At 36.0% G+C, this 13816-nt stretch overlaps 1 protein-coding gene across 10 annotated transcripts in view; it reads left to right on the top strand.

The window, feature by feature from the left end:
• The window catches only part of GRIA4 (glutamate ionotropic receptor AMPA type subunit 4), a 679480-nt gene that overhangs the window by 491811 nt on the left and 173853 nt on the right, over window positions 1–13816 (top strand). For all 10 annotated transcript variants that reach the window (XR_011570807.1, XM_070803290.1, XM_070803285.1 and 7 more), the window contains exon 5: window positions 3445–3629. Coding sequence is in view for 9 of the 10 variants with exons in the window: in XM_070803290.1 (XP_070659391.1) it covers window positions 3445–3629 (185 nt within the window). In the remaining variant the exon portion in view is untranslated. The remainder of the gene's footprint in view (window positions 1–3444; window positions 3630–13816) is intronic.

Here is a 13816-nt window from a genome sequence, read left to right as displayed (position 1 = left end):
TACAGCCACCATCTGCAATGATTTGGGGCCAAAATAAAGTCTGTCACTGTTTCCATTGGTTCCCCATCGATTTGCCATGAAATGATGGGACCAGATGCCACTTTTTTGAATGTTGAGTTTTAAGCCGTCTTTATCACTCTTCTCTTTCACTTTGATCAAGAGGCTCTTTAGTTCCTCTTCACATTCTGCCATCAGGGTGGTGTTATTTGCATATCTGAGATTATTGATTTTTCTTCCTGCAATCTTCATTCCAGCTTGTACCTCATCAAGCATGGCATTTCACATAATGTACTTATGTATAAATGTACTTGCATATAAGTTAAATAAGCAAGGTGACAATATACACCCTTGAAACCAGTCTATTGTCCCACATCCAGTTCAAACTGTTGCTTCTTGACCTACGTACAGGTTTCTCAGGAGGCAGGTAAGGTGGTCTGGTATTCCCATCTCTTTAAGAATGTTCCTTCTTTTGTGTGATCCACATAGTCAAAGACTTTAGCGTAGTCAATGAAGCAGATGTAGATGCTTTTTTGGAATTCTCTTGCTTTTTATATGATCAAATGAATTTTGGTAATTTGATCTCTGGTTCCTCTGCCTTTTCTAAATCCATCTTGAACATCTGGAAGTTCTCAGTTCACATACTGTTGAAGCCTCTCTTGGAGAACTTTGAGCATTACTTTGCTAGTGTGTGAGATGAGTGCAATTGTTTGGTAGTCTGAACATTCTTCAGCATTGCCTTTCTTTGGGATTGAAATGAAAACTGATATTTTCCAATCCTGTGGCCACTGATGAGTTTTCCAAGTTTGCTAACATATTGAGTGCAGCACTTTCACAGCATCGTCTTTTAGGATTTGAAATAGCTCAGCTGGATTCCATCACCTTCACTAGCTTTTTCACAGTGATGTTTTTTAAGGAGTACGGAAGGAAGAAATTATATGAAACTATATCTGGCATAGAATGAGCTCAAATAAGAATTATACCTTTTTAAAGGCTTAAGCTTACCTTTAAGAAGCATAGGTACCACCTTACCTGCCTCCTGAAAAACCAGTATGCAGGTCAAGAAGCAACAGTTAGAACCAGACATGGAAGAAAGGACTGGTTCCAAATTAGGAAAGGAGTATGTAAAGGCTGTATATTGTCACCTTGCTTATTTAACTTATATGCAGAGGACATCATGTGAAATGTTGGGATTGTAGAAGCACAAGATGGAATCACGTTTGCTGGGAGAAATACCAATAACTTCAGATATTCAGATGACACCACCCTTATGGTAGAAAGTGAGGAGGATCTAAAGAGTTTCTTGATGAAAGTGGAAGAGGAGAGTGGAAAAGATGACTTAAAACTCAACATTCAAAAAGTGAAGAACATGGCATCTGGTTCCATCACTTCATGGCAAATTCATGGAGAAACAATGGAAACAATGGCAGACTTTATTTTGGGGGGGCTCAAAAATCATTGCATATGGTGACTGCAGCCATGAAATTAAAAGAGGCTTGCTCCTTAGAAGAAAAGGTATGACACACCTAGAGAGCATATTAAAAAGCAGAGACATTACTTTGCCAACAAAGATCTGTATCGTCAAAGCTATGGTTTTTCCAGTAGTCCTGAACTGATTTGAGAGTTGCACCATAAAGAAGGCTGAGAATTGAATATTTGATGCTTTTGAACTGTGGTGTTGGAGAAGACTCTTGAGAGTCCCTTGGACTGCAAAGAGATCCAACCAGTCCATTCTGAAGGAAATCAGTCCTGAATATCATTGGAAGGACTGATGCTGAAGTTGAAGCTCCAATACCCTGGCCACCTATGTGAAGACCTGACTCATTGGAAAAGACCCTGATGCTGGGAAAGATTAAGGCCAGAGGAGAATGGAATAACAGAGGATGATATGGGTAGATGGCATTATTGACTCGATGAACATGAATTTGAGCAAGGTTCTGGAGTTTCTTATGGACAGGGAAGCCTGGTGTGCTGCAGTCCATGTGGTCCCAAAGAGTCAGACAACACTGAGTGACTGAATACCAACAAAAAGGCTTATGCCAAATGCTACAAATAGATTCAAAGTTTCTTTTCCTTTTTTTTTTTTTTTTTTTTTGTTTTTGTTTTTTTCCCCCCACATTCCACTTCAAAACTGAGAGCTGGAAAAGGCAAGATTCCAAGGCAACATTAACATGAAGAAATATTCTAAAGCCTGGTTTCATGAGTCTTCCCCTTCTTCCTTTACCAAGATATTAAGATCCATACTTCTCCTCTATATGGAGAGAGATCTGGATCAAGAATAGACTAAAGACCATTCCACCCTCTGGAAGGCTGTCTCCCACTAATAAACACTCTTTCTTTAGCAGTCTTAGAGGTACCTTCTCAACCTTCAAGACCCAATTCAAATTGTTTCTTCTCAGGGCATTTTCCCTTGTCTCATCAAGGCAGATTTAACCAAACTTTCCCTTGGGCCAAAACTTTCCCTTGTGTGCAGCAATCATTACAGTTTTAAACTAAGTTGCTTTTTTTTTTTTTTTATTGAATTTATTTTCCTCTACTAGATTATGAGCTTGAGAGGTCATTCCTTCACCTGGTTTTCATTCAATTCCCCCTCAATCCACTTAATTCCCCTGCCAAGACAGGAAGAGTTAAATAATGCTTTCTCCACTTATAATAATGGGTCTTCAATAAATACTGTTGTAATGTTTATTTCATAACTTATCTTCCACAGTTGAACCCCAAAATGTTATTACTTGTTTAAGAGGAGAGTCAATACAGATGTTCAAAATTAATTCTGTTGAGTGAGTAAAATTAGCAAAGATTTTGGAAATTGTTCTTGACTACAGAGGGTACTAGATTTTGTTTTAGGTTTATCTCATCAAAAATGTCTCCAAAGCAATGTCTTTGGTAGAAGAATTTTGAGAACCTTTTCAAGGTATGATTTGATACTTCATTCAAGCAATATTTTTAAGGAATTTATTCAGTAGAGAGATTTTGAGAGCGCTTACTCAAGGTATGATGTTGTTACTTCATTTCAGGCAATATTTTTAAGGCATGATTTTGTCTTGAGTAAAGAAATTAAAGAGGCTTCCTTGGCAGCTCAGAGATAAAAGACTCTGCCTGCAATGCAGGAGCCACAGGAGATGAGGGTTCTGTTCATGGGTCAGGAAGATCCCCTGGAGAAGGGCATGGCAACCCACTCCAGTATTCTTGCCTGGAGAATCCCATGTATAGAAGAGCCTTGTGGGCTACAGTACGTAGAGTTGCAAAGAGTTGAATGTGACTGAAGCAACTTAGCATACACACATGCAAAGTAAGGAAAATTGAATGATTCAGAAATAACCATTCATATTTTTAAATTTCTAAGAATTCATTTTTTAATATAAAAATATTGATGTAGAATCCGTGCCTGCATAAGTTATTTAAGGACATGTTTTTAGTAACCACTCTGAATTTTTTCCCCACTAGGATACTCGATACTTCAAGCTATTATGGAAAAAGCAGGACAAAATGGTTGGCACGTCAGCGCTATATGTGTGGAAAATTTTAGTGATGTCAACTACAGGCAACTTTTAGAAGAACTTGATAGAAGACAAGAGAAGAAATTTGTAATAGACTGTGAAATAGAGAGGCTTCAAAACATATTAGAACAGGTAAGTGCTGGATTTTATGTTGTTATTATTAACCTAGATCTTCTACAAATATGGTTGACCTTTATTGATGGATAAATATGTTGTCTCACCCATTTAGTCAAAGTGTGGAGTCTGGGAGTTTTTGCTCCATGATCTATTTAATTCTAATATTAAGTCATGGGGCTTCCCAGGTAGCTCAGTGGTAAAGAACCCACCTGTCAATGCAAGGGACACAAGAGATGAGGAATCAATCCCTGGTGGGTGGGGGCGGAGGTGGGGGGAGAAGATCTCCTGGAGGATTAAATGGCAACCCACTCCAGTATTCTTGCCAAAAGAATTCCACGGACAGAGGAGCCTGGCTGGCTACAGTCCATGGGGTCACAAAGAGTTGGACACAACTTAGCGACTGAGCACACACACAAGCAAGACTAAATCATAATTTTTTAACACCAAAGACCGTTTTTGTTCTCAATGTACTTAGAAGCACTATTTCTCATACATTTTTAAGCTGTACAATAGAAAGGACTTTTTGAGACTCAAGAGCTGTTGACCTCCTATTTTCATAAACACTAATTCTAAAGATTATTAGAATATTACAAAATGTGACTCTGTACTTTTTATAACCTTTAGAGAACTAGCTATGTGAGAAATATCCAAATGAATTAATAAAGCAATGAAATAAAACAAAATTAAGTGACATACTGTGATTATTTTCTTCTAAATGTTTTAAGTAAATACATTGCCACTACAGTGAAGATGGTTTTCAAATCTTCTCCCAAGGAAGAATCCTTTAATGAAGACTTTCAGTGCTTGTTGACTTGATTTAAAGCATATAGGAAAAGGTAAAATTGAACTCTGTCATTGCATTAAACGATAGAAAAATATCATCAAATAAGGGATAATACTTGCTCCTAATCCTGCATGTCCTGATAAAACTTTAAAGGCTGTATTTGGCCAAAACTGCAGTGAATGAATGCCATCTAGTGGTTTTATAAATGTTTGCTCATATTTACCTACAATATCTTATGCTTGCTGAACAATATTGTAGCATGTTTCATTTGTTAGTTACATACAGTTCATTTGCATAACCTGATTTGATTTGATTACTATGATTTGATTCATAGTAATAACTTACCAATTTGAAAGTTTATTTATAAGAACAATTTAAGTACTCAACTCTACAAATCAAAACCAAGACATATTTCAGAGATTTCTCCTTAATATCCAGGGACACTAAACTAGATGCCATAAGTTTCTTTATTCAACAGTAATTAGCATTTGTAAAAGTCAAAAGCAAAAAAGCATGTAGAATTTCTTGTAAAGTTCTTTGAAGCCAGACTATACTGTAAGAAAAAAAATGACAGTATTCTCCACCCGTTGCCCTTTTATAGAAGAAAGTTAAAGTGATGTCTCTCAGTCGTGTCCGACTCTTTGTGACCCCCACGGACTATAGCCTACTACGCTCCTCCATCCATGGGATTTTCCAGACAAGAGTACTGGAGTGAGTTGCCATTTCCTTCTCCAGGGAATCTTCCAGACCCAGGGATCGAACCCGGGTCTCCCTCACTGTAGGCAGACGCTTTACCATCTGAGCTACCAGGGAAGTCCTTTATAGAAGAAGGGGTGAAAAAACAACAGTTGATTGATGAATCGCTATTATTCTATTAGAAAATGTTAATTGTAACCTGTATATCACTCAGGTTTATTCCTCAGGGAGTCCAAGAAATCATTAAGGTTGTAATTACATAAAGTATATGAAACTTTTAGTGTGCATTTATGGAATCCAGGAAAGAAGGTTACCTTCTCTCTTGAGCAAGACCTAGTCACTTCAGCTCAAACTCCCATTTCTTCCTTCTCCCACTCCACTCCTATGCTGAGAGTTTGAGTTGTTTGACATGAATAACTGAAACTTTGTAAATAACTCTTCACAAATCCTACAGGACAGTCAATTGTAAGAACTTCAGGGATTACCAACTTCCTGTCAGTTGGTGAGTAAGGCTCAAACCCTCTATTTGCTAAAAGACTTGTGCTATGAAAGACCACCTCTGGAGAAGGCAAGTGAGTGCCTAGAACACACTGACCCATTTCAGAGGTTTAGCAGGTTTCTAAGAAGAAAATCAGCACACCCAGGGGTATGGATAATTGTTGAATAAATAAAATTAAATAAACTCTTGCTAAGGAAACCAGGCATCTTATTTTTGTCACAGTTTCAAAGAAATTAATTTTTCCAGGTTTATTGAGATATGATTAACATACAAGAGAAATACATTATACTTAGATATACAAGTATACTGTGAAATGGTTACCACAGTAGGGTTAGCTAGCACCTCCATCGTGTGCTGTAACCTGTCACTCAGTCGTGTCTGACTCTGTGACTCCGTGGACTGCAGCCCACCAGGCTCCTCTGTCCATAGGATTTTCCAGGCAAGAATACTGGAGTGGATTGCCATTTCCTCCTCCAGCACTTCACATAATGACTTTTTCTTCTTGCATACCTTTGATGACTACACAAACTGTACTTTTTTTTTTTTCTTAAGAGTGGGAACACTTAAGATCTATTTTTTTTAGCAACTTCTGAGTATATGATACAGTGTTGTTAACTATAATCACCAAGCTGTACATCAGACACCCAAAACTTAGAAAAGTTGAGTGTTTACCATTATCAACTCTATTTTAATTATTCCAGAATTCTAAGAGTTTTGTTTACCATGAATGCACAGTAATAATGAGACTTTAACAAATCTTTGTCTCTAAAATATCACTCAAATATAAATCTCATAATTTGTAACAAAGTCCACTCTAGTGTAAGAATACATTATATGTTCTTAATTGTCCTATAAGATTTCTCCTCAAGAAAAGCTCTTCCTACCCTGAACATTTTTTCACTGTCTATATTTTAATTCCTGTGGCTCTAAGCAAAATCACTTTTAATGTTTCTTGATTTCATTTCTGATTCATCTAAAAACAAAAGCTAAACCAAGCTTTGTCAGGAATTTGTACATGCACTTCAATAACTCTGTTTCAACATCTTATTTAATAAAATAATAGAAAAAAGTTTCAGAGAATCAAAGCATTTTTTTACAAAGTAAAATGATAAATAATCTTGATCAAAAAAATGTCTCTGAGTTTTTTCTATTAAAATATAAATGATTTTAAAGTACACAACATAAAGTCAATATTTTCATAGATTATATTCCATTTAGAGTTATTATAAAATATCAGCTATATACCCTGCACTGTACAACATATCTTTGAATCTTACTTACTCTATGCATAGTAAATTGTACCATTTAATCCCCTACTCCTATCTTGTCGCTCACCTATTTTCTCTTCCTGTTGGTAACCATTAGTTATTTCTCTATGTTTGTGAGTCTGTTTCTGTTTTGTTATGTCAATTTCTTTAATTTATTTCTTAAATTCAACATATAAGTGATTATAAACAGTATTTGTCTTTCTTTGTCTGATTTATTTCACTAAGTAAAATACCATCCAGTTCTATCCATGGCAATTTTCTGTTTCTTTATGATTGAGTAATATTTCATGATATACCACATCTTCTTTATCCATTATCCATTTTCCATTATCCATTTTTATCCATTTATCCACTTAGATTACTTCTTTACCTTGGGTATTGTAAATAATGCAACTATGAACTTTGAGGTGTATATATCTTTTAAATTAGTTTTTATTTTTTTTGAATGTATACCCAGGAGTGGGATTCCTAAACAATATAGTAGTTCTATCTTTTTATTTTTTAAAGGAACTTTCATATTTGTTTCCATAGTGGCAGCACCAGTTAACATCCCCTCTAACAATGTAGTAGTGTTCCCTTTTCTTCATATCCTTGCCTACATTTGTTATTTGTGGGCTTTTGACAACAATGGTCATTCTGACAGTTGTGAGGTACTATGTTATTATAGTTTTTGATTTGCATTTCGCTAACATAGTGGTGTTGAGCATCTTTTCATGTGACTGTTGGCCATCTCCATCAAAAAAGAAACAATGTTAATTCAGGCCTTCTGCCAATGTTTTAATCAGATTTTTTTTATCTTAAATTCTATGTGCTGTTTAATATTTGGAATATTAATCTTTTATCACTCATATCCTTTGTTAGTAATTGTTCTCATTAAGTTGTCTTTCTATCTTGTCAATGGTTTCCTTTATTATGAAAAAGCTTTTTAAGTTTGATAAGGTATCATTTGTTTACTTTTGTTTGTTTCCTTTGTCTGAAAAGAGTGGTCCAAACTATATTGCTATGATTTATATCAAAGATGGTGTTCTGAACATTTTCTTCTAAGAGTTTTATGGTTTCCAGCCTTTAATACTTTCCAGTCTTTAACACTTTATTTGTGTATAAGGTCCGACAAAATGTTCTAATTTCATTCTTTTACATATAACTGTCCAATTTTCCCAGCACGACTTGGTAAAAAGACTGTCCTTTCTCCATTATGTATTCTTGTCTCTTTATTGTAGCTTAATTGACCATAGGTACATGGGTTTGTTTCTGGGGTCTTTAGTCTGTTCCATTGATCTGTTTGTCTTTTTGGTGCCAGTACCATACTGTTTTGATGACTGTAGCTGTTTAGTATAATAATGTCAGGGAGTGTGATTACCTCCTGTTTTATTCTTTTTTCTCAAGATTGTTTCAGCTATTCAGGATCTTTTTTGGTTCCATATACATTTTGGGATTATTTGCTCTAGTTCTGTGAAAAATATCACTGTATTTTGGTAGGAATTGCATTAAATCTGTATTAAAGCTCTAGGATGGTCATAAAAAAACTAGCCAGAATCCCAGAGAGTTTTCAATCTGCTTCCTTCCCATTTTCCCAAAAACAAGTGGATGTGTGTGCATTCTTCAAAGTAAAATCTCAGTTTCTTACAGCCCCGTCTTCAAACCAGCTAAAGTGATGTGTCTTCTCAATGTGAGACCCCAGGAATGAGGTGTTCAATATGTAGTTCAAACTCTGATTTCTTTGCCTCCTTTCTTACCTATCTTTGTGTGGGTCTTTCTTACAGTCTTGCTTGTGGAAGAGCTGGCTGCCAGTTTCCAATTTCTTTACAGCTAGAGTTGCTTCACATGCAGATATATTTTTGATGTGTTTGTGGGAGTAAGTGAGCTCAAAGTCCTCCTTCTCTGCCATCTTTTTTTCCCTTCAAAAAAAAAAAAAAAGGCTTTGACAAGTTAGCCCTTTCTTGGGTGGAGAAATTAATACAATGAGGATAAGAGAATGTGTTATTAAATGAGGATAAGAGAATGTGTTATTAAATGAGGATAAGAGAATGTGTTACTAAATTTCTAGAAGGGCACACTTCATATTTTGGTGGCAGCCCTCAATAATTACTTCTGTGACATTTTAATTTGTACCAACTTTCAAAAACATGATGGAAATAGCTCACAATTTATTTTCAAAATACATTAATAAACAACTGTTTTGAGAAGCATTTTATCTTCTGTATATGTTTTCCAAATTATTTTTATGCTATGAAATAATTAGTTCTCATAAATGTCTGATAGTTAAAATAGCACTTAGCCATATATTCATTCAAATATCTCAAAACATGAATTTCAAAACAAGTATTTGAAAATGAGTTTTAAATATATATTGATTTTTCCACTCTTAAATACACAATAGGGGGAAAAATGAATAAGTATCACTTATTAAATAAGTAAAATGAATAAGTATACTGAATAAGTATCACTCACTGGGCTGTAAGAATTATAAAATAGAGAGATTTTATATATTTTATATAGAGAGAAATACATAAAAATATTAAAAATATATTTAAAATTCTATAAAAATAGAAATATATTTTAATAAAAACCACCAAGTTAGGTTTATTGTATTGTTAGTGTCATAGTCCAATAAAAAATTGCATTATTATCTCTCTGAATCCCACAGAAATTTGGTTTACTCATTGGCCAAAAAAAAAAATTATGAAAAGAAGCATAAAGCTAAAAATAGTTTGGGGGTATTTGTTGAATTTGTGATTAATTAATGATAGTTTCAATTTTTACTTAGTATACAATTTTAGACACTAACACTACTCATTATTCATCTTACCTAGTTTCTTTATCAATTGTTTTATGGCATAGCTTAATATGATTATATTATATAGTCATTATATTATATAATATAGGTGCTTACTATAACTCCTTATTGCCAAATTCACACTTAAATTGAAGAAAGTAGGGGAAACTATTAGGCCCTTCTGGTATACAGTGCAAGTGACAAGTAGATTCAAGGGATTAGATCTGATAGAGTGCCTGAAAAACTATGGACAGAGGTAAACAACATTGTACAGGAGGTGGTGATCAAAAATATCCGCAAGAAAAAGAAATGCAAAAAGGCAAAATGGCTGTCTGAGGAAGCCTTACAAGTAGCTGCAGAAACAAGAGAAGTGAAAGGCAAAGGAGAAAAGGAAAGACATACCCATCTGAATGTAGATTTCCAAAGACTAACAAGGAAAGATGAGAAAGTCTTCCTAAGAGAATGGTGCAGAGAAATAGAGGAAAACAATAGAATGGAAAAGACTAGAGATCTCTTCAAGAAAATTAGAGATACCAAGGGAACATTTCATGCAAAGATGGGCACAATACCGGACAGAAATAGTATGGACCTAACAGAAGCAGAAGATATTAGGAAGAGGTGGCAAGAATACACCAAAGAACTATACGAAAAAATGACCTTAATGACCCAGATAACCACGATGATGTGATCACTCATGAAGAGCCAGACATCGTGGAGTGTGAAGTCAGGTGGGCCTTAGGAAACATCACTATGAACAAAGCTAGTGGAGGGGATGGAATTCCAGCTGAGCTATTTCAAATCCTAAAAGATGATGCTGTGAAAGTGCTGCACTCAATATGCCAGCAAATTTGGAAAACTCAGCAGTAACCACAGAACTGGAATAGGTGGTTTTCATTACAGTCCCAAAGAAAGGCAATGCCAAAGAATGTTCAAACTACAGCACAATTGCACTCATTTCACATGCTAGCAAACAAATGCTCAAAATTATCTGAGTCAGGCTTCAACAGTACATGAACCAAGAAATTCCAAATGTTCAAGCTAGATTTAGAAAAGGCAGAGGAGCCAGAGATCAAATTGCTAGCATCTGTTGGATCATAGGAAAAGCAAAAACTTCCAGAAAAAACATCTACTCCTGCTTTACTGACTACACCAAAGCCTTTGACTGTGTGGATCACAACAAACTGTGGGAAATTATTAAAGAGATAGGAATACCAGACCACCTTACCTGCCTCCTGAGAAACCTGTATGTAGGTCAAGCAGCAACAGTTAGAAACAGAAATGGAACAGCAGGTTTATTCCAAATTGGGAAAGGAGTACATCAAGGCTATATATTATCACCCTGTTTATTTAACTTATATGCAGAGTACATCATGTGAAATGCCAGGCTGGATGAAGCACAAGCTGGAATCAAGGTAGCTTAGAGAAATATAAATAACCTCAGATATGCAGATGACACCACCCTTATGGCAGAAAGAGGAATTAAAGATCCTCTTGATGAAAGTGAAATAGGAGAGTGAAAAAGCTAACTTAAAACTCAGCATTCAAAAAATGAAGATCATGGCACCCAGTCCCATTACTTTATGGCAAATAGATGGGGAAACAATGGAAACGGTGACGGACTTTCTTTTCTTGGGCTCCAAAATCACTGCAGATGGTGATGGCAGCCATGAAATTAAAATACATTTGCTCCTTGGAAAACAAGCTATGACAAACCTAGAGAGTGTATTTAAAAGCAGAGACATTACTTTTACAACAAAGGTCCATATAGTCAAAGCTATGTATTTTTTTCAGTAATCATGTATGTATGTGAGAACTGGACCTTAAAGAATGCTGAACACTGAAGAATTGATGGTTTTGAATTATGGACTTAAAGCATATCAAACCTAAAGGAGTCAATCCAAAAGGAAATCAGTCCTGAATATTCATTAGAAGGACTGATGCTGAAACTGAAACTCCAATACTTTGGCCATCTGTTCAAAGAGCATGTTTCCAACTCATTACAAAAGACACTAATGCTGGGAAATATTGAAGGCAGGAGGAGAAGGGGATGACAGAGGACAAAATTGTTGGATGGCATCACCTACTCAACGAGCTTGAGTTTGAGCAAGCTCCAGGAGATGGGGAAGGACAGGGAAGCCTAGAGTGCAGCAGTCCATGGGGTCAACAGAGTCGAACATGACTGAGCGACTGAACAACAGCAATGTAGCTTGAAATAAGTGAATTATTTTTATATCAAAAGAAGTGCCCACTATAATTAGGAAACCTTTTCATATATTATTTGATTTCTACACATATCCGTTGACTTTAAATTTTGAACTTAATTACTAGCAAAAATCCCTAATAATTTATCTCATGCCTTATCAATCTTCTTCCTCTCCCTTTGGTCTATTTACTTATATCCATGAAATTATGATATTTACAAAAATGGTGAATGTTTTCACTTTCTGAGACATGGGTAATAAATCCCCAATCATAAATTTTTAATTAATTTATTTATTTTAAATGGAGGCTAATTACTTTACAACATTGTAGTGGTTTTTGCCATACATTGACATGAATCAGCCATGTGTGTACTTGTGTTCCTCATCCTGAAGCCCCTCCCACCTCCCTGCCCTCCCCATCCCTCAGGGTCATCCCAGTGCACCAGCCCTGAGTTCCCTGTCTCATGCATTAAACCTGGACTGGCGATCTATTTCACATATGATAATATACATGTTTCAATGCTAATCTCTCAAATCAGCCCAACTCGCCTTCTGCCACAGAGTTCAAAAGTCTGTTCTTTACGTCTGTGTCTCTTTTGCTGTCTCGTGTATAGGGTCATCATTACCATCTTTCTAAATTCCATGTATTTGCATTAATATACTGTATTGGTGTTTTTCTTTCTGACTTACTTCACTCTATATAATAGGCTCCAGTTTCATCCACCTCATTAGAACTGATTGAAATGCATTCTTTTTAATAGCTGAGTGATATTCCATTGTGTATATGTACCAGAGTTGTCTTATCCATTCATCTGCTGATGGACATCTAGGTTGCTTCCATGTCCTGGCTATTTTAAACAGTGCTGTGATGAACATTGGGGTACATGTGTCTCTTTCAATTCTGATTTCCTCAGTGCGTATGCCCAGCAGTGGGATTGCTGGGTCATATGTCAGTTTTATTTCCAGGTTTATAAGGAATCTCCTCTCTGTTCTCCATTGGAGAAGGAAATGGCAACCAACTCCAGTATTCTTGCCTAAAGAATCCTGTGGACAGAGGAGCCTGGTGGGCTGCTGTCCATAGGGTCGCATAGAGTCAGACACGACTGAAGTGACTTAGCATGCATGCATGAGTTGGAGAAGGAAATGGCAACCCACTCCGTATTCTTGTCTGGAGAATCCCAGAGACGGAGGAGCCTGGTGAGCTGCTGTCTATGGGGTTGCACAAAGTCGGACACGACTGAAGCAACACAGCAGCAGCAGCTCTCTGTTCTCCATGGTGGCTATACTAGTTTTCATTACCACCAACAGTGTAAGAGGGTTCCCTTTTCTCCACACTCTCTCCAGCATTTATTGTGTATATACTTTTTTATAGCAACCATTCTGACCGGCATGAGATGGTATCTCATTGTGATTTTGATCTGTATTTCTCTGATAATGAGTGGTGTTGAGCGTCTTTTCATTCATTTGTTTTTGTTAGTAATCTGTATGCCTTCTTTGGAGAAATGTCTGTTTAGTTCTTTGACCCATTTTTTGATTGGGTCATATATTTTTCTGGTATTGAGCTGCAGGAGCTGCTTGTATACTTTTGAGATTAATTCTTTGTCCGTTGCTTCATTTGCTATTATTTTCTCTCATTCTGAAGGCTGTCTTTTCACCTTGCTTATAGTTTCCTTCTTTGTACAAAACCTTTTAAGTTTAAGTGGGTCCCATTTGTTTATTTTTGCTTTTATTTCCACTACTCTGAGAAGTAGGTGATAGAGGATCTTGCTGTGATTTATGTCAGAGAGTGTTTTGCCTATGTTCTCTTCTAGGAGTTTTATGGTTTCTGATCTTACATTTAGATCTTTAATCCATTTTGAGTTTATTTTTGTGTATGGTCTAAGAAAGTGTTCTAGTTTCATTCTTTTACAAGTGGTTGACCAGTTTTCCCAGCACCACTTGTTAAAGAGATTGTCCTTTCTCCATTGTATATTATTGC

The sequence above is a fragment of the Bos indicus genome, chromosome 15 (assembly GCF_029378745.1).
Source record: "Bos indicus isolate NIAB-ARS_2022 breed Sahiwal x Tharparkar chromosome 15, NIAB-ARS_B.indTharparkar_mat_pri_1.0, whole genome shotgun sequence".
Classification (NCBI taxonomy): Eukaryota; Metazoa; Chordata; class Mammalia; order Artiodactyla; family Bovidae; genus Bos; species Bos indicus.
This window is presented reverse-complemented; position numbering and strand designations above follow the sequence as displayed.